We start from the raw sequence: 22,161 nt of genomic DNA on the forward strand, positions 1-22,161 counted from the left end.
TGACTTCGCAGCGCCGGCACAGCCCCGCCCTCTGCAGAAAACTCCCATAAAGTGACGCCAAGCAACCCCCACTTGTCTTGAGTTACCAGCTACAAATTTGTGGTCATTAAGTGAAATGGGGAGACTTGGGACCTATCACAGTAAAACTTGACCTTTTTGGTCCTGAGGGGGAGGGGCTTGTGTGATATCAGCATCCGACCACTTAGTTTAGTTTGTGGGTGGATGACGAATGACTACAGCAATTTTTGTAACTCTCTTCCATTCAGTTATGAAGTTATAGCAATTTATATTTTTTGGAGAGTAGTCAAACTTCGAGGCCTGGCCACGCCCCTTCAACATATACGAAAACTCAGAATCCTTGTCTCATTTTGTTTGCCCATCCCTTCTGAGCAATTTTACACAATTTTTGAGATGATCGTGCGAAAAATGATCGAGCAATCCAATCAGAAACGGACCCTAAAAACGGCCAAAACGGCAAAAAAATCGCCATTTCAACCCAAAATGGCCGACTTCCTGTTTGATATTGACCATGGTTACAAGAGACTTTTCTGTGCAGACTGTTGAGTACTACAAGTGTACAAAATTTCATAACTGTATGATAAACTAAGCTTTATGGAGAGGGGTATTTTTCACTTTGTAGGGGGCGCTGTTCAGCCATTTTCTTTGCGATTTTTTTGGGACCTTTAAAATATCAAATTTTTCACCAGGCCTGACAAGTTTGCAAATTATTGTGAGTTTTGGGGTATGAGTCCCCAAAAAGCCGTTCAAAGCGGGCTAAGAGTAACAAAAAAATAAACGGAGGAAAAACAAGAGGCTTTCGCAGCGCGGGCCTAATTACATTTTTGGCCACAAGAGAGATGTTTATAACATGCACCTTGGAAGGCAAGAGACAGTGTGGCTGCCAGCGTCGGTGCAGCTTTCACCGCCTCCCCGGAGATGAGCAACCCAGAGGGATGTGACTGAACAATCTTAACTTAGAAACCACCACAAACTTTGTGCATTCCTTTCATTTTGCTGCAAAAAAAATAAATAACTAAAAAAACTTAGAAAGGAACACCCACTTCCTACTTTGTTGTTGGATATGACAAACCACCAGAGCAGATAAGCCAGGTAGTAAAGAGATTTGCCTCTGAGCTTTTAAGTTTGTTACCTGCCTCGCTGTAGCTAAGATGCTACTCTATGTTAGCTTTGGCCAAATTTTGAGAACCCCCTGCACAGGCTGAAGGAGTGTAAGGGTAGCTGGAACAGCTGGGATCTCATTTATCAAACATTGCGTAGAATCCTTACTAAATTCGTACTTAAGCTCAGCAAAAAAATTGTACTTACGCCAAGCAGGTTTGATCTATCAAACATGGAGTACGCACAGCTGCACGCAATCTCCGCTTCATAAATCGGAGACTAACGAGAATATTTCTCAGCTGCATTTTAGTCACATCCCGCCCTCACCACGCCCACTTACTGCCGTAAATAGTCAATGCAAAGTGCCTTGTGGATCTCATGCATATACATAAGCCGGCTGTTGCAGCGCTCCGCCAATGACATGGCGACCGTAGATCAAGGCAGATCAAGGAAGCACAATTTCACAAAAGCAGAAATTGAGGTACCTGTGGGTGAGGTGGAGAAATGAAAGGAAGTACTTTTGCAAAACAAATAAGAGAAAATCCACAGAGTGGCACAGCATTGCTGAAGCCATCAATGTTGTGAATTCTTCAGAGAGATCTGTGGCGGATATAAATAAAATGGTCCAGTCGGGATTCGATCCCCAGACTCCCAGGTGAAAGTCGCGCACTAACCAGTCAGCCAAACGGAGATCTCCCCTGTTCAACTAGCCTGGGCGCATGATCAATTGGGTCACAGTGACAGGACACTCACTGTCACAGACGAATGACATTCTGTCTCAATCTGTCCCCCTGCTGATATTCTGCATTCCGTATTCTGCGCTTCAGGCTGTGTGTGTGTGTGTGTGTGTGTGTACGCACGCGCGCGCACGTGTGTGGGGTCTTGTTCTGTGTGAAAACGAAGCAGTACAAGCGATAATGCTGCAGGATTTCATAATTTTATCCTTCTCAGCAGCAGCACTGTAGGTGCTCTCCATGTCCAAAATGTGTGTAAGCAAGGTCCTTAGTCAACTTAAAGTTGCGCACATTTTTCCGCTAAGTTTTCTTTGATAAATCCCAAAGTTTGCATGGAAAGTTGCTTTCGCAGTTTTCCGACCCCGCTTTGTGCCTAAGCAAGCTTGATAAATGAGGCCCCTGGTGTTAACGCATTTTCCGTTTTAAAAGCCCATAAAAGTAAGATTTGCACGAATGAATCACATTGTCTCAATGAAAACTAACGGGGACTGGAAGATTCTTACATCTTTCGTGCAAAGCCCGGCAGGATGTAGGAATAGCATGGATAGCAAAGTAAAAACAGGATATGCACAATGGCTGAAGGAATGACACCAACGCCGCAGCACAGCTCAATTGGTACATCAGGTGCTGTTTGATGGTGTTACACGTTATTTTGTGGCGGTGATGATTCTGATGATTATCACAAGACTGCTTCCATGGTCTCGTAACTTCCAGAAGTTACCGGTATCAGCTCGATCGAGCCGTTTACATGAAGATGAAGTTGGGTGCCTAATGCATTATCTGGGTGCTTCAGTGCCATTAGAACCAGTTCACCTTCTCCAAGACTAACTCGTTTATGTGCAAAAAACTGACACCAGTCTACTTAGGGCTTAGTTTGATTTTCTAATGCATATGTAAACACACCGAGTGGCTCTCTTTGCACTGAACCTTTATGTAAGACCTAGTTAGAGAAAAATACAGACTAGTAAAGAGAGAAACAATCAGGTTAAAACCACATGAGCGTTTATTTTGTCAGTGTTAAAGTACGCTGTACGCTGAACTAGGTCAGTAAAACAAAGCAAAAACAGGCTTTTAGGAGAGAACAAAGTCATTGGAAATAAACTGATAAGAAATGTAAATGGCTGCCCTGAGCACAATAAACATAATTAACCCACAGTGTAGAATCAATAATAAGGACGACTCTACATGCCTGCTTTTAACTTCCACAAAAAGCCTCAAGTTCCTCTTCAGTGAGAAATATTCACACATAAGATGCAAGAATTTAAGGTTTCAGGATTTTCCTTTTTAAATTGATGTCAGATTTTTACCTTGTTGCCTAAGAGAAATCTGCCATTACTGTGTGTAAATACATTTTATGTATTTGGAAAATAAAGAGACTGGTATTTTCTGACCTAAAGAACCTATTAAAAAGCATTTGAACATGTCAAAGGGAATAAAATCACAATACTTAGTTGGTGAGAACTATTTGTGAAGAACTCTGAAACACAAAGACTTTTAAAATAAAAGCATCAGATATCAAGCCCTTCTAAGCGTAGAGCCATTGCTCCATCACACAGCTGAGGTGGTTTGGTCATGTGGCCAGGACACTTCCTGGACGCCACCCAGGTGAGGCGTTTCAGGTATGTCCTCTTGGCAGGAGGCCCCGTTGGCAACACAGGACATGCTGGAGAGATAATATTCTCTAGCCTGACCTGGGAATGCCCTGGGGTTCCCCTGGAGGAGATGATAAATGTGAAAAAGTCTAGTCTTTTCTGCGATTTCTACCAGGGTAGGCAGAGGATGACGTGTATGAGTTAAGTAGGAAGTGCGTGGCGTTATCTAAAAATATCACTTTTCCATATTTTTTATCTTACATACCTGTGCTTGTGTGTTATCTGTTTGTGAACCTGGTTTTACTAATCTTTTTAGAGATGATTAGGTTTTACTGGCAACTTTAACCTATAACCTTCAGCGTGCACTGGTGTGATACAGAGTTTAGTGTAAAGCAGCTGGGCTGAAAGTCAGCTTCTGTGAATCTGAAGCCATGACTTCTGACTGGAGAAAGGTGGAGGGCTCCGTCTGGTGACAGGGTTTCAATCTCAAGGGGTCGAGTAAAAGTATCTTGGATTGCAATTTGTGCACGATGGTAGTATGAAGAAAAATCCTGACCAAATGATTGAGGCTGCATCTTTATTAATGAGAGCTTTGCACAGGTCTGAGAGAAAGAAAGTTAAAGCTCTGAATGTACTGGTCAAACCTGTGTGGTCACAAGATTTAGATAAGGATCAAAGGAATAATATCCTTAAAGCTGTCGGGTAGGGAATCCAAATCAAAAACTGGTTCCCACTGTTTCAATGGAATCATTTGCCATTTTCGCAAATGATTCCTTTATCATTTCCAGTTGGCGCAAATTATGTCACCACGTACGTTGTGTAGCCTACGCAGTTACTTAGCAGGAAACATGGTGCTTAAGTGGCGCAAACACTTAAAAGTTTGGTTATTTATGAGAAATGATCACAGGGCAACTTGCAACACTTGCAAAGTAGATGTTTCATCACAGGGAGGAAAGAATAAGGATTTACGCACAAAATTAGAGGCCGACTAATATATCGGCCATCAGCCGAATTTTTTTTTTAAAGCAAATAAAACAACAACAAAAATTCAAATCAGGCACCTGTGTGGCCAACTGCTGCCACTACTAGACTGAAGAAAGAACCCAAAGGACCCCACCACACCATTTTTTTAATGTTTTGAGTTTGTTTTATAATTGAAATTCAATAAATATTAAGAGATTTGTTGACTTATTTAACTTATATTGCACACAGTGAGTGTTCAATTGTCTTTCACAATCAATGTGCTGCTAAAACGTGTGTGTATCTCTCTCTCTCTCTCTCTCTCTCTCTCTCTCTCTCTCTCTCTCTATATATATATATATATATATATATATATATATATATATACATATATATATACATATCAACCTTAATAATCAGCTTTAGATATGGCCATCGGCAATAAAATTCCTCAAAAACTGGTATTGGCCATTAAAAAAAACATATCGGTCGGCCCCAGCACAAAATACGTGATGACTTAGAGTGAATGTTGTGTTTTTGACTGTGGACTGGTGAATTTCAACGCAGCAGCAGCAGCGGTGACATTCGCACATCCTTTGCAGGTAACTAATCAACCACTGCCAATCATGTTAACGTCATTAGCCTTATACACACACCTCCACACTGGCAGACTCTAGTGAATAAATTCTGACCTGTTGTAAGATTTAGGCCCATTTTGCAAAAACTACAGCAATGCTATACAGAACATCGATTACTGCAATGCCCTTCTAACTGGTCTTTCAGGCGGTACTGTGAGACCTCTTCAAATGGTTCAGAACGCAGAGGTGCGTCTGGTCTTCCATCAGCCAAAAAGAGCACACGTCACCCCTCTGTTCATTGAGCTCCACTGGTTACCGCTAGCAGCACACATCAAATTCAAATTGCTAACACTAGCATACAAAGTCCAAGATGGTACGGCTCCGATCTACCTGAATCCTCTTGCAAAGGCTTACGTCTCGACCCGGCCGCTCCGGTCATCACAGGATCGTCGGCTAGCAGTGCCTACACCACACTCATGACAATCCAGACTCTTCTCATGCATTGTTCCACAAATGTGGAATGACCTTCCAAGCACCAGAACAGGAGCTTCCTTTTCAATTTTCAAGAAACTCCTGAAGACCCTGCTCTTCAGAGAGCATCTTCTAAACTAGCACCCCCCCTGCACCCATCCTCCCTCTCTACTGTCCACTCCTTGTTCCATCCTCTCCATGATTGATGTGAAGTTGTTGTTGTTATTGTTGTTGTTAGCCTCAAGGGCAACATGCCGATTATCACTTGTAAGTTGCTTTGGACAAAAGCGTCTGCTAAATACATAAACATAAACATAGGAAGATAATTGCCTTCACAAAAAGCATAAAGAAAAACATTTGGAAAGATCTTTCCAACCAACACCAGGTACAATTGATTATTTTTCATTAATTGGGACAACAGTAGCTGAGGAGGTTGCACGGGTGTTCCAGTAATCAGAAGGTAGCAGGTTCGGTCACAGACCAGAGAATGCTGCTGTTGTGTCCTTGGGCAAGACACTTAACTGCCAGTGACGCCAGTGTTTGGCACACCTCCCTTCTGTCAGTGCGCCCCAGAGCAGCTGTGGCTACATCATAACTCATTGCCACCATTGTGTGAATGTGTGATTGACTGATTGTGTTGTGAAGTGCCTTTGGGGGTAGTAGAACCCTAAGAAGGCGCTATACAAATACAGGCCATTTACTAAAGTGACAGTCATAATGCAGGAGACCGTGTGCAATTACTTTTTTGCCACCTTCTGAACCACTCGGGAATTGACAAGGAATTGGGTCATTTGATTGACAATAGTGTTGATTTAAATACAAAAGTATCAATTCCCACCCCTAGTTGGCTGATAAAAGCCTCCTTCTTAGGGTGGCTGGTAGGGTTGGGCATCGAACATCGATCAGAACCGGGACCAACTGTTAGTTTTTCACGGAATCGTTCAAAGTTTTTTATTTTGATTCCTAGTTTTGATTCCGAGTATGCCGACTGGAAGAGGAATCCGCAGCCGATCTATGCGAAAAATAAACGTGATCAGCAAATTCCGATCAACGCTTTTCAGAGCTGATCACACCAGCTGTCTGTGTGCAGCACCGAGTAACACCCCCCCCCCCCCCGCCTTGGAGGCGTCGACCCTTGGACTGGAGGCGTCGACCCTTGGACTGGAGGCGTTGACCCTTGGACTGGAGGCGTCGACCCTTGGACTGGAGGCGTTGACCCTTGGACTGGAGGCGTCGACCCTTGGACTGGAGGCGTCGACCCTTGGCTTGGAGGCGTCGACCCTTGGCTTGGAGGCGTCGACCCTTGGACTGGAGGCGTCGACCCTTGGCTTGGAGGCGTCGACCCTTGGCTTGGAGGCGTCGACCCTTGGACTGGAGGCGTCGACCCTTGGACTGGAGGCGCTGACCCTTGGACTGGAGGTGTCGACCCGTGGACTGGAGGCGTCGACCCTTTGACTGGAGGCGTCGACCCTTGGACTGGAGGCGTCGACCCTTGGACTGGAGGCGTCGACCCTTGGCTTTGAGGCGTCGACCCTTGGCTTGGAGGCATCGACCCTTGGACTGGAGGCGTCGACCCTTGGACTGGAGGCGTCGTCTTGGACTGGAGGCATCGACCCTTGGACTGGAGGCATCGACCCGTGGACTGGAGGCGTCGACCCTTTGACTGGAGGCGTTGACCCTTGGACTGGAGGAGTCGACCCTTGGCTTTGAGGCGTCGACCCTTGGCTTGGAGGCGTCAACCCTTGGACTGGAGGTGTCGACCCTTGGACTGGAGGCGTCGACCCTTGGACTGGAAGAGGTGTCAACTTCCATCGGCTTCTGGTCCTCCGGCTTCTGGACCGCCGGTCTCTGAGCCGGCGGCTTCCGGGCTGGTACCGTCTGCTTCTGGGTTGGTTCCGTCTGCTTCTTGGCAGGAACCGTCAGCTTCTGGGCCCGCACCATCTGCTTCTGGGCCGGAACCGTTGACATCTGGAGTGGAGGTGAAGCTGCTAAAGGAGGAGCTGTCTGGAAAGGCGGGACCGGCTGCGGTGCCTTCACCGGGACCACCGCTGGAACAGGCTGTGAGTGAACTGGTGGTGCTGGAGACTGGGAGTGCAGTGTCCAGTTGGAGCTGATTAGACCTGAGGATCTGATGAAGCTGGGCCAGCTCAGCCTGGAGACTGGCAAGTTCAGTCAGCTGGGTTGTGGGCATTGCTCCTCCTCCTGCAGATGACAGAGGAGCCGATTGGACCGGTGGCGGGACAGCTGGTCCGACCGGGGGCGGGTCCAAGCTGCTGCGTCCAGCCGGGGCAGCGGCGAGCAGATCGTCCAGCTGGAGCTTACCGAGATTGAGGGTCTGACGAATCTGGACCAACTCAGCTCAGAGACTGGCGAGCCCAGTCAGCTGGGCTGCGGGCGCAGCTCCTCCACCTGAAGGCGCAGATTCGGCCGGAGACGGAACTGCTGGTCTGACCGGGGGCGTGTCCAAGGAACTGCGCCGAGCAGGGGCAGCGGCGAGGTCGCAACTCCGTCCTGGGACATAGGGTGGAGCCCGGCATCTCTCCCCACGCCTTGGGCCAACTCCGGGAGAGCACACAGCCAGGCGGGTGCCCACGTAACTGGAGCAATCAGGAAGCGTCTCCCCGTCCACTCTCTCACCTGGCTCCAGGAGGGTGGAGAGGAACGCCGAGGCAGAAGGTCGGGGACGCTGTCTGCGGCGAGGCGAAGCCTGAGGAGGAGAGGATGCCGGCCGATGGTCCGCAGAGAAAAACTGGAACAGGTACTCCCAGGGAATAACCTTCCCGCTGGATCCTTCTGGGGGTCGAATCATTCTGTCACGAGCGTGCCGGTGAGCGGAGCGGTGATCAGGTGAGGATCCAGACGCGGGACAGGAAGACAGGCAGACAGGTAGGCCGTTTAAAGGTTTTAATAAAGAACACGCTGGACATGGGAAACAATGACTCAAAATGAAACACAGAACAGAAGGGGTTTAAATACACAATGAGCGGGAGCTAGGGTGATTGGGAAACAAGAGGCAGGTGGGAGCAATTAACGGAGACAGACTAAAACCTAAGGGGAGACAGGACAGGGTGTGACACTCTGCTTCTGTTTGTTGTGGATTTTGGTTGGACTTTTTATGTTAGTATTCCCAGCCCCTTTTGGGCTGGCATTTTCTGTTAGAACCTTATGTACATAGATCCTTTGTTTTCCTATATAGATATCCCTTATTTATGGAAAATACTTTTAATCCACCTGAGTTTTGTAATAAAATCCTTGTTTTAGCGACACACTACTCTGTTGTTATTTCTACCTCACACGTTTTCATTACTCCCTCCACCACATCACTCCTAGCGAGATGGGGGACGTAATATTGTTCATAGAATTAAAATTCATGTTGAAGTTAAGATTATTTCATCAAGTAGGACCTGTGGTTAGCTAGCTCATGTAAAACATGTCTTCTCTTGAAAGAATCGGAGTTGGAAATTGATAGGAACTGGAATCGAAACGAGGAATTGAAACCAGAATCAGATTTGTCCAAATCAAACAATACCCAACCCTAGTGGCTGAACTTGACATCTGAAATAACACGAGGAGCTACATCATTCAGTGACAGCTGGTCCTCCTCAACAAAACAACTCATCTAAGGTGGTTTGAGCATCTGACTGAGATTCCTTTCACTTTCTCTCTGGAGGTTTTGCACATACATCTCATCAGGAAGAGACTCAGGGCAGACACAAAACCATGTAGTGGCTTGGCTTGGGCACACCTTGGTATTCCCTGAGAGAAGATGGAGATAGATGCAGCAGAAAGGAATACCTGGGAATCTGAACTTGCTTACTTCTGTGACCCAACTTTGAATAAGTAGAACATAAATGAATGGATGAAATGTGCCTCAAGGACCTGTTCCTGTCTTGAATTTTATTTTGTCTGGGTATCCTGTCAATACCGAGTGTGCTGTGCTGTTGTGGGTGTAACTGAAACCACTGCTAACCCCTCTAGGAGTCACAGCTTTCTCACAGCAGTTTGCCATAATTCTATCAGCCAGTGATGTTAGACTAAAACAGCAGTGGATGGATGCACTTTAAAAATAGCACACTTCTACATGTTTACACTTTTCAAACGGGTGCCACGAGAAGGGATTTTTCATGGCTCACAGGAGATTTACTGCTGTATACAATGACAGAGCTAGTTACTGTCAAATATAAAAGAGAAAAAAAAATCAGTGTTGGAAAAATGAGGAACTCTGAAAGTTTGGATGATACAGTGCGACGATTCTCAAAAGTAGATTATGTGCTGAAGTAGGTCTGACCCAGAAAGCCTGCCTCGTGCGATTGTTTCAGAAAAGCATCAGGATGCTCATTCAGACCGAGTTCAGAGGCTGTCAGATTAATGGGATGCTGCGCACGTTTAAAAGGAGCTTTAGTTTTCTATCAATGACAGCTCTCGTTGTTGGTTTAAGCTTCAGCTCCTTCCCAACCTAATGTCAACTCTCCAACCTATCTGCTCATCACGTTTCCACAGCGGGCACGTAGCTGTATCTCAACATGGCTCGACCCCTCGTGGTTTCAGCCTCAGTTTCCTTCACCACTACAACCACGTTTTCCATCCAGCCACAGCAGAACATCCCACTTACATGTGAAATGAGATGTTAAACCAAATATGTGAGTTATGAGGGTTGTAGTGCATTGTTTGAAGCTGTGGCAGCTAATCCAGACCCCCACCTAGCTCCTGGTTTTCTCATGACTGTGTCATTTATACTAGCCTCGGTGCACCAGCCATCCATGTAATTACTTCACGGGGTTTTCTGTCTGCCCTTCTGCTGGTTTGCAATCTTCTCTACTTTCCCCTTGCCATGAAGGTTTATTACCAAAAGGTATGTCAGCAGTTTCCTCTGACCACATCTCTCTCTGTGTATCTTCTCAGCCTCTTCCTTTTAAGATCACAATGCTTGGCGGGGGTGCTCCTTCCTTAAAGTGAAAGCTACACCTCAAAGAACTAGAATTATAAACCTTATTTTGTTCTTACTTTATGAGACATCTGCTCTAGAAAAGTACTCTATTCAGTCAGGAATTAGCTCTCTGTGTCAGCTGAGAATATGAGTATTGTAAACACTGAATGGACTGGGGGATACAAATCATTCTGTTCAGAAATGTGTCCACCATGCCCCTTTTAAAAGGGAAATTGGGTCCATTATGTAAGACCAGACATTATTCTAATTTGAAGGACTCAGATAACTTTGAACTTTTTTGAGCAAACTAAGCTGAGTCAACTTTAAAGCCAAAAATGGCAGAAAATAATGTGGAGACTATTAAATTTTTTTTGCATAAAAAAACATGTCCCATTAGGTTTGACTATTTATTAAAAACATTTCAGTAACTGAACTTGTCAGCTGTTACTACTCTAAATACATTTCTAATGTCATTATTATCCGACTGAAAAAGAAAAATCCTGACTTTCCCACTGAGTTTTAGCCCTTTTCTGCTTGAATTTGTAGAATGAGGATGATCTAAAATTGAATACTTGTATCTTTGGCAGGTATTGTCAAATTGTAAACTGAGCCTCAGTAACTAAAATGGGGCTTCCATGCCACAAAATATTGGTTTTTGCTTTGCTTTTCCACATCAGTAATAGGAGGATCTTTGTTGGCATTTAGTTTCATCCTTATGTGCATGTGTGAGTTGCAGTACGGCAAAAACACACAAACTATGGCTCGTGACGCACACTTTCAAGAAAGCTTGTAGATAAAATCCCCAATAATAAAACACTAAAGACAGGAGGAGGTTTAGAGAGAAGCTTAAAATCTGTACAGTATTGAAGAAAAAAGTTACTGGGGCAGTAGTAGCTCAGCAGATAGAACGGGTTGTCCAGTAATTGAAAGGTTGCTGGTTCGATTCCGGCTCCCAGCAGGGAATGCTGCTGTTGCGCTCTTGGGCAGGATGCCTGCTGGTGGTCGTCAGACAGACCGGTGACACAAGTGGCCGGCAGGCCTCGACTCTGTCCGTGCGGGGCAGCTGTGGCTACCTTGCAGCTCATCCCCACCAGAGTGTGAATGGGTGGGATGAAGCACCTTGGGAGGGTTGCAGAACCCTAAGAAGGTGCTATACAAATATAGGCCATTTACCATATTAAAAGCCAGTATGAGCTGGTGTTTTTTCACAAATCTTCTTGGGAGACCTTTATTCCTATTTAATAGAAAGCCCTGGACCCTTCACTCATGCAAAATTAAAGGCTTTCAAAACTCTGAAAGCCAACGATTATTTGGTTTAAAGGAAATTTGGGCCAATCTCTTCTGCAAAACAGAAAGCCATGGTCATGGTAAAGTAGGAGACAGCAAAACAATCGAGTTACACACAAAATACAATGTTTCTTGCCCCACAATCCCATAATGCAATGCGAGAAACAAACATTGGCATCACAAAATATCCTCCTATACCTTTACTCCCAATCTCACACATAGGTCACCAGTTTCCACTCATTTATTTACCACTTAGAATGAAGGTGCATATGCCATATCACCCTCTTCTGCAACGCATACTTTCCATAGTCCTTACAAACCTACAGAAAATGCATCATCGGTCTCACAACATTCTATAAATACTTGCTTCTTTCTGCTTTACCTTGAGGAAGGTGTCCAGTGATCCATTCTCCATGTATTCAGTAATGATCATCACAGGCTTGCCTGGAAACCAAAGTACAAATCAGTTTAAATAAATTAATAAAGAAATAAAATTACAACTCAACTTGTTGACTCACAACACCAATATCACTAACTACTGTAGACTTTGATCCAAGATGATGTGGTTCTAATGATTTAAAGGAAAAAAAAGCTTATTTTGTGACCCATCTGGATCTCTGGTACATCTGGTTATTGGTTCAGTGACTGTTGTGTGGAGAGCAAAAACAATCATTATTAGAGGAAGTTCTCACATAATCAGGACATGTTCCGCTTTATTCCACGGCTCCTCACTGTCAACATTTACTGTGGCTCAAAAATCCTCATTAGATTTTCGTTCTCTCTTAATTAAAAAGACAGCAGTGAGCAGCGTTTGGGTAATGGAATGTTGTCCAATGCAGCATTAGTCCATAATGTTGTGGTGGAACACATCACCGGCATGCAGAAACCAGAATACATTTACTAATTAAACCCAACAATATTTAAGTCTTTGATTCTATTTACCAACTTAAAATTTCCTTATGGTAATCATTTATTAAAGAATGGGCAAGAAGGATTTTCTGCAATAAATATTTATGTGGACAACAGCAATGTTAATACCTCAGAATTAAATCAATCATTTAACCCTTTAGGCACCATAGTTTTTTCAGTAAAATATGAGTTTTTAATATCACTATTTTAAGAGCTTGTAGCTTAAACCTGGTTAGAGATAGAGGAATATTGTAAATTAGAAACATCTTCAGTATGAGCCAAATTTTGTGACAGGAACAAATTCACTCACATAATTTGCGTATTATGACATCATCAAGTGGCAGCCATATTGGATTTCATCACATTTGCAGATTTTTTTAATGTTTTAGTCTTATTTTCTTAGTGTTGTTATTGTTTATGATACATATATACATATTCCTATGCAGACATATATAACTATGTATTTATATATATATATATAATATTTATTAATTTATTGGTATTTTGTTAAGTTTACTGCCTATCAATCAAGAACACTGTTTTTGGTGCTTCAGTGTCATGAACACATTTATAACTGTTATAACATCATAGATAGATAGATAGATAGATAGATAGATAGATAGATAGATAGATGATAGATAGATAGATAGATAGATAGATAGATAGATAGATAGATAGATAGATAGATGATAGATAGATAGATAGATAGATAGATAGATGATAGATAGATAGATAGATAGATAGATAGATAGATAGATAGATAGATAGATAGATAGATATAGATAGATAGATTGATTGAACGTTTTGATGACCAATTTGAACTAGAGAAAGCAATCTGAACAGTTTTTAAAAATATATATTTTATTTTTATTTTTTTATGTTTTCTTGAGTATCAAGATGAGCACTCTTTCTTTATTGATCAAGATGACATTGCTTGTAGTTTTTCAGTGTGTGATACATTTCGTTGTAAGGTACGGCACACAAACCCACTCCACACTGACTGCACCGAAACGTTGTCTGGCGACGGCCTTTTGGGCGCGTGCGATCTGAGCAAACGGCACAGTCTGGACGATTGTCTGCATTGCAGAGCCAGTGCCGTTCAGTGAGCCTCTGTGGCACTTCTCCCAGCTGCATTAAAGGTCTTCCTCCTTTTTTGTTTTCCTTCCAGGAGTAGCCTTCAAGTAAGGAAGTCACTATTTGCTGAATGAAGACCTTCAGTGATTTGTGTGGACCAGGAACACTCCTGATGTAAAGAATGTGAGCATTCACCACACAAATACTAAGTGGAGCATTGAAAATGCGGTTGTACCATTTTCTTGAGCGGTATGGATTAGGGGTTGTACGAACTAGTCGACTAGTCGACTAGTCGACTTCACGGCTCTGTAGTGACTTTTTATGCCTGTCATCAACTAGTCGCTGTCACGTGATAATGACTGACAAGATGCAGTCCTCAGAAAAGACAGCAGGTGATGAGCCCCTGCGCGTCTGGATCAAGGCGGAGACGACGCGCTGTGCGGTACTGACACCGGCGGTAAAACGGACATTTAACCAAACTGTGACCTTTTCCCTCTTGCAATTTAACCTTCCCCTCACCCCCATCCTAATCTTAACCAGTTTGTGCATGCAAAGCTCTGATCGTTGACGTGCGCTCCAGACATTGCGTCCTGAGCACCGCCAAATCAGGTGTCACCACCTCAAAAACAAATTAAACACGCGATCGTTCATGTCGGCTCATTTCCTTTCATGTTTTCTGTCTGTTATTTGTGCCTGATGCGTTTCGCTGCTGCGGAGCGAGGCGCATCACCTGTTTTGTTCTCCGGTGACGCACCCCCAAGATTCCACTATCTACACTCCGCTCCGGCATGAACTCCGCAGCAAAAACGGTCCCGTTGTAGTCGGCCGGCGAGCAGCGGCACTCCGCTGTTTTTGCGGTCGGTAGATCTTTCAGAACTGCAGTTCAAAGGTAACTCTTCGTCTTCGTCTTCGTCTTCCTCCGCTTATCCGGGTCTGGGTCGCAGGGGCAGCATCCCAATTAGGGAGCTCCAGGCCGTCCTCTCCCCAGCCTTGTCCACCAGCTCCTCCGGCAGGACCCCAAGGCGTTCCTGGACCAGATTGGAGATGTAACCTCTCCAACGTGTCCTGGGTCGACCCGGGGGCCTTCTGCCGGCAGGACATGCCCGAAACACCTCCCCGGGGAGGCGTCCAGGAGGCATCCTGACCAGATGCCCAAACCACCTCAACTGGCTCCTTTCGATCCGGAGGAGCAGCGGTTCTACTCCGAGTCCCTCCCGAATGTCCGAGCTCCTCACCCTATCTCTAAGGCTGAGCCCGGCCACCCTACGGAGGAAACTCATTTCGGCCGCTTGTATCCGCGATCTCGTTCTTTCGGTCATTACCCAAAGCTCATGACCATAGGTGAGGACTGGGACGTAGATCGACCGGTAAATCGAGAGCCTGGCTTTCTGGCTCAGCTCCCTCTTCCCCACAACAGATCGGCTCAGCGTCCGCATCACTGCAGACGCCGAACCAATCCGCCTGTCGATCTCCCGATCCCTCCTACCCTCACTCGTGAACAAGACCCCGAGATACTTAAACTCCTCCACTTGAGGTAGGACCTCTCCCCCGACCTGGAGGTGGCAAGCCACCCTTTTCCGGTCGAGAACCATGGTCTCAGATTTGGAGGTGCTGATCCTCATCCCAGCCGCTTCACATTCGGCCGCGAACCTACCCAGCAAGAGCTGAAGGTCAGAGCTGGATGAAGCTAGGAGGACCACATCATCCGCAAAAAGCAGAGACGAGATTCTCCTGCCACCAAACTCGACACACTCCACACCACGGCTGCGTCTAGAAATTCTGTCCATAAAAGTGATGAACAGAACCGGTGACAAAGGGCAGCCCTGGCGGAGTCCAACCCTCACTGGGAACAGGTCCGACTTACTACCGGCTATGCGGACCAAACTCACGCTCCTCTGGTAAAGGGACTGAATGGCCCTTAACAGAAAGCCACCCACCCCATACTCCTGGAGCGTCCCCCACAGGGTGCCCCTGGTTACACGGTCATAAGCCTTCTCCAAATCCACAAAGCACATGTGGATTGGTTGGGCAAACTCCCATGCCCCCTCCATCACCCTTGCAAGGGTATAGAGCTGGTCCACAGTTCCACGGCCAGGACGAAAACCACATTGCTCCTCCTCTATCTGAGATTCAACTATCGATCGGACCCTCCTCTTCAGTACCTTGGCGTAGACCTTTCCAGGGAGGCTGAGGAGTGTGATCCCCCTATAGTTGGAACACACCCTCAGGTCACCCTTCTTAAAGATGGGGACCACCACCCCGGTCTGCCACTCCCTAGGAACTGCCCCCGATGACCACGCAATGTTGTAGAGACGTGTCAACCATGACAGCCCTACAACATCCATAGCCTTGAGATACCCAGGACGAACCTCATCCGCCCCCGGGGCTCCGCCGCTGTGTAGTTGTTTGACTACCTCAGCAACTTCTGCCCCCGAGATCGGACAGTCCATCCCCAGGCCTCCCAGCTCTGGTTCCTCCTCAGAATGCGTATTGGTGGGATTGAGGAGCTCCTCAAAGTATTCCTTCCACCGTCCGACTATAGCCTCAGTTGACGTCAGCAGCTCCCCATCCCCACTGTAAACAGTGTGAGCGAGTTGCTGCCTTCCTCTCCTGAGGCGCCGGACAGTTTGCCAGAACCTCTTTGGAGCCGATCGATAGTCTTTCTCCATGGCCTCACCAAACTCCTCCCACGCCCGAGATTTTGCCTCGGCAACTGCCACTGCTGCACCCCGCTTGGCTATCCGGTACCTGTCTGCTGCCTCCGGAGACCCACAGACCAGCCACGCCCTGTAGGCCTCCTTCTTCAGCCTGACGGCTCCCCGAACCTCTGGTGTCCACCAGCGGGTACGGGGGTTGCCACCACGACTGGCACCGGCCACCTTACGACCACAGGTGAATATAAATGAACCCAGGTAGCAGTTTTTCTTTAGGATTGAGAGGAGATGCAGGAAGATAATAAACAGACAGGACAGAAAAATAGTCAAATAAAAACAAGTTAGTTTTTGTACCTGGTGGTTGCAACAAACAGACACTATTGAAGGTAATCAGAAGTGAGGAACAGAAAATGAAATAATTATTTTAATGTTTTGAGCAGCAGGAACTCCGAGAGGCTGCAGGCGCATCAGTGAGTTTGTGGCCGCTGCGCAGGGGGAGGGGGGAGAGGGCTGAAGTAGGATGCAGAAACTACCGTTGTTAAAAGAGATGTGTTAACTTAGAAAATGTGGGCGCAATTTTAATTGTCAAAAACTCCAGCGAACCTACCGACCGACCCCCCCCCGCTTCCGGCGTATGACGTCATCAACGACTAGTCGAAGTCGACTCGACTTTCATTACTTGACTGTTGACTTTAAAAAAAATAAAGTCGTGCAGGCCCTAGTATGGATAGAGGTACGTTTTCATTTGCTGATCAGCCCTGTCTACTCCTCCCATAAATGAGTTGTAGCTGTCAGCACACACAATGGTTTCTCTATTTCTCGAAACCCAGTCACATTTTCCCTTGTGTGGATGCGTTTTTTGTGCATGTGTTGCCATGAAAGGTGGACAGCAGAGTGAGCCGCTTCGTGTCATGCCATGCACATGCCAGCAGCTTATCATTTCGCATGAACACGGAAACATCTCCCCTTCTCAATGGCAACTGGGCTGGTTTCAGGCCGCTTGGCATCCCTCTCCTGTTGCAATTTACAGTGTCACACATACCAATTTCGTTAGCTGCCAGCTCACGAGCTATGGCTGGTGAAGTATAATAGCTGTCCATATACACCTCATGCCCTTTCCCTGTATGTGGGGCCAGCAGCTGACGAACAATGTAATGTGTGGCACCTACATTTTCATCATCATTTGCACTTTGTCCAGTGTAGAGGGACCACTGCACAACGTAACCTGAGCTGACCTCACTTAGAACAAATGCTTTGTAGCCATATTTGTCTGGTTTTTTGGGGTTGTATAGCCTCAAGGCAGACCTTCCCTTGAATGCGATGGTCATTTCATCCAAGGACAGTTCTTTCTGCGGACCATAGATGGATGAAAAGCGTGGAATTATCATCTCAATGATGGGCCGCACCTTGAACAGTCTGCCATGACCTGGCTGACCCCTTTCAACACGCTCATCATTATTTACAAAGTGGAGAAAAGAAAGGATGATCTCAAATCTGTTTCTTGACATCACTTTGCTGAAGCCAGGTGTGTATGTTGGCCAAAAGCCAGCCCAATAATCCTCAATCTCAGGCTTTTCCACAAGCCCCATGCAGAACTGAATGGCAATGAACGCTTTCATTTCTGGGTCAGTTACATCATACCAGTTATTATATCTGGAGCTAGATTTCAGTTCCTCCCTCTCTAAATACTGGTGAGCAAATCGGTTAGTTCCAGTTGTGATGAGGGTCCAGAAATCCTCATCCAAAAAAACTGACAGAAACTCAATGTGTTCAGAATTTGACAGATCCCTGTCTCCACAGTACCCAACTGGTTCATCAAAATGCCTGATCCACTTGGAACACTGTTCCTCTTCTCCCAAACTAACCCAGCCATCATCATTATTATTGACACTGAGGCTGTGTTGGGCCACCCCACTGCCAGCAGTGATTTTTTTTCCGCGCGGTTCCTGCCCCTCCGGCTCCAATTCCCACGGATTACACCCCCGGGGCTGAATTGATCACCAGCGGAGTTTTCACCGGCCCGATCACCGCCACCCCCCCACACTGTGGAGCAAAGGATCAGCCCCGGTACAAGCCCCCCCCCCCCCCCCCCCCCCCCGCCACGTCTCGTTGCCCAAAGTGGAATATCAGATAAGGTATGGGCTGGATGGGCTGCTTGTGTAACTGTGTCGTCGCTGACGGACTCTCTGTTGCTGTGCCTTAAGCCACGCTTTCCGTCTCGCTAGAAGACAGCAGATCATCCTCGGAAAGGAAATATTCTTCCTCCGAATCTGAATCTGCCAGTACTAGACAAAGAGCTTCGTCCGCACTGAACATTCCTCTCGGCATTGTGTTTTTTCCCCTCAACCACTCGCTCGCACTCACTCGATCTGACTGCTCTGACAACCGCCGCGACTCTGTGACTGGTGGGCGGGGTTCAAGCTCTAAATACTCGAAAAATTTGAATAGTAACACCCACAAATGCTGCTTGGATTGAAGTTACAGGTGTCTGTCACCCCACAGTGTTACATATTAACTGCATGAGGGCTCATTTCTGCTGCTGTGGCTTATTAAATCCAACATTGCTGCTTGTCGCAATTCTGCGACTTTGGCGCTTAAAGGGTTAATTAGTTAAAGCAGCAATCCAATTCCCAAGTGAAGAAAACATTTTAAAAAATGTTTCTTTATGGCAATTTATTATAGAAACATCCAGAAAGGAAACGTTTATTGCCGAATTTCTGTGCATTGGACTGTATACTCTTACGGTGTTTGACCCCCCCCCCCCCCCCCCCCCCCCACACACACACACAGTTAGGAACTGATGTAAAAGTTTAGGAAACCATCCCAAACACTTACTCTTGGTGACCACTCCCTCCAGACGGATGATGTTTGGATGGTTAAACTGGCCCATGATTGATGCCTCCCACAGGAAGTCTCGTCTCTGCTGCTCTGTGTAGCCTGCTTTCAAGGTCTTGATGGCAACTTGGATTTCCCTTTTCCCAGGAAGCCTTAGGGGTCCACAGCAGACCTCACCAAACTCCCCTGAAACAGGACCGAAGGAGAGTATGTTTGTGTATACATTATATGTATTATTACATATTTCACCTCAATAAAGCATATACTTCAGTGAGTTTTGAATAAATATTAATATATTACGTGCTTTTTTGTTCAGTCAAAATCAATTTCTGCTCTGAATGAGTCTGTAAGTTGTGCACGCATGCACGCCCACACACACACACCCACACACACACACTGAAGAAACTCACCAGCACCAATGATCCTTTCAATCGAAATGAAGGAAACGTCAATTTCTTGTGCAAATTCATGCACTGCCTGGTTAGGATCCTCATAGGTAAGCGGGTCAATGTAGGTCCGGACGCCAGGAAATTTGACTGCAGCAGAACAAACATGGCACCATTTCTATTTAAAAGTCATTTAATAGGTTTGAATTCACATCATAATGCAGAAAAAAAAAACTCAAATAAAAAAGATGATCAAATGCAAAGGTCACATTTTGAGCTGTAACCACAATTTCTATGCATAACCATCTTAAATGCCATTTACTATTTTGCTTTTATAACTACACACTTTAATTTTCTGGGGGTATGGGGGGGGGGGGGGGGGGGTATGGTATGACTGTGTCTATACTTTAAAACTGGCGTGAGAGGAATGGGAATGAGGGTTATTTACAGACACTTTCAGATGTAAAGAATTTCGAGTTGCATTCTTTGTAGGAAAAGTGCTTTATAAATAAAGTTTGATTGATTGAGTAGCGCACCCTCCTCTCTGTCAGCATGCTCCATTGCACCAGTGGTTATAAAATAGTTTATCTGGCCCAGTGAACTAAACCAAATTCTTGCTTTGAAAAGTTTGGTCTAGGAACGCTCCATTGGAACCTCTGCAGCCCCTAGCAGCATTCTGGCTAGCCAATCACAGCTCTCTAGAGGGGTTTCAAACACATAGTGAGCTGTGATTGGTCCATATTGGTGGGCCAATCATAGCACGCCATCTGCTTTGTCAACCAATCACAGCGCTTTATCCACTTTGTGGGCCAATCAGTGCCCTCTATTCGTCTGGTGGGCGGGATGATGCAACAGAGTGGAACAAGATGGCGACAGCTCGTTTGAAATGGCTTTTAGTATATCAATTTTGGGCTATTTGGACTTGGGCTTTATTGGAGTCCGGAGCAGATAGATGTATTTAAGTTCTTTTATTTTTTAGAAAAAAGGATGTAGTTTTGCCTTCTTCAACAGCAGACCACCTCGTTTACCGACATCCATTGCGGTGAGTACGTAACGTTGTTCAATGTCCAGTAATATGCAGAGATTGTTTGAAAGACAACGGTAGAACCCGCCCCACGACTGAGAGCCGTCAATTGAGGGTTGCCAGACCAAATAATATATTTAATTAGTCTAGCTTGCCAGGGTATAGTTTATCACCATCAGTGAGGGAATGTGTGTAAATGTGTGAATGACTGTATTGTAAAGTGCCTTGTGGGGTTGTAGAAGGCGCCATTTCAAATACAGAGCATTTACCATTTAATGTCTTTTATTCACATCTTGCCTGCTGTAGAAAAAAATGGGGAAATACTGTCACAACAACTTAATTAACAGGGCTTTGTTGTCTCACAGAGCACTGTAAAAAATGGCACATCTTCTGGTCATTGAACACCACATTGTACAACACACAGATGGTCTCATCCTCTGAATGGATTAAGTTATGATATATTTAGAAAGATTGAATTATTTTAATGTTATTAATGTTACGTTGGATGCTTTTTGGCACTGATGAATGAAATCGCTCACTGTCAAAGCAGCTGTGATATACTGACGTCTGTGCAAAGTTCTGAAAAGGCTGAATGTGAATGGAGACAACAGCTGAGAGGACCGGCTGAGACTTTGTTTCTCCTGGTCAATTACCGTGTCCCAGACTTTACCCTGAAGTTACGGTAACGGAAAGACAGCTAATCTGTCCGATTTAATGAGGTCGGCACAGTTTGTTCTTTCTCTTCAGATTAGCTGCAACACCCAAATGATATTCACAACTTTCTAAATAGTATAAGATGTGTCATACAGCCATGCCCTTACACATTTACTTGTACTGATCCAATAGAAATGAACCATGCTACCAAATGGGTGAGAGCAAGCTAAGGATAAAACATTATGTATGAGAAGATAAAGGGTCATCTGGACTGAAGTGGCTTGAGGGGATAAAGATGTGTTATTTGTACCATTTTTCCATGCTTTTCCTATTTAAACCAACCTACTGAATAATAGTCATTTTTGAGAGTGTATCAGGAGCAGAGTTAGAGTGTAACTGGTCTTCCTCCCCTGGAAGTACAGAACCAAAAAATAAAAGCTCCACTAGTAGGAGATGATTTAGACAAGAAAGATGATCTTTGATGCTCATTAGGGCCTTGATATACTTGCTGTTTAATGATGCAAACACATGTTTGAAATGGCTGCCACAGATTACTTGCATTGATTTGAAGCGTAGTTTGTGCACATCCCCCGGAATTAACGCAATGCCTCTGAATGCTGCACTATAGGAGTAACCAGTAGGTGGAGTTGACAAAATGAGCGAGTCACCATGGGGACTCCATCTGGTTTAGAGGTCTTTCACACAATCCACGATACCGCTGCTGTCTTTTTTCCTGTTGTGATCTCAAAGTTAACCAGTTAGTGAGTTTATTGACACCATGTTTGCTTTGGTTGTTCCCACAAACTTGGCTCTCTATCAGGTCTGGGTTCACTAGTGCTCCCCAAGTGAAACACTCTACTAATACAAGCAGTGCAGTGACATGTAGCAGCAAGTATGTCATCAGAGATGCAGCATGCTGCTTGCGGCAACGCTAGGTTAAACAACAAGTATATCATG

The 22,161-nt window shown here is 45.4% G+C and overlaps 1 protein-coding gene across 1 annotated transcript in view; it reads right to left on the bottom strand.

The window, feature by feature from the left end:
• Positions 1-22,161, bottom strand: part of LOC107396732 (ephrin type-A receptor 5) — a 117,854-nt gene that overhangs the window by 20,593 nt on the left and 75,100 nt on the right. The window contains exons 11-13 of the mRNA XM_015976567.3: positions 19,551-19,676; positions 19,141-19,326; positions 12,051-12,112 (exon numbers count right to left, since the gene is read on the bottom strand). Coding sequence (XP_015832053.3) covers positions 12,051-12,112; positions 19,141-19,326; positions 19,551-19,676 — 374 coding nt within the window. The remainder of the gene's footprint in view (positions 1-12,050; positions 12,113-19,140; positions 19,327-19,550; positions 19,677-22,161) is intronic.

Source organism: Nothobranchius furzeri, chromosome 6 (assembly GCF_043380555.1).
Source record: "Nothobranchius furzeri strain GRZ-AD chromosome 6, NfurGRZ-RIMD1, whole genome shotgun sequence".
In the NCBI taxonomy this organism is placed as follows: domain Eukaryota; kingdom Metazoa; phylum Chordata; class Actinopteri; order Cyprinodontiformes; family Nothobranchiidae; genus Nothobranchius; species Nothobranchius furzeri.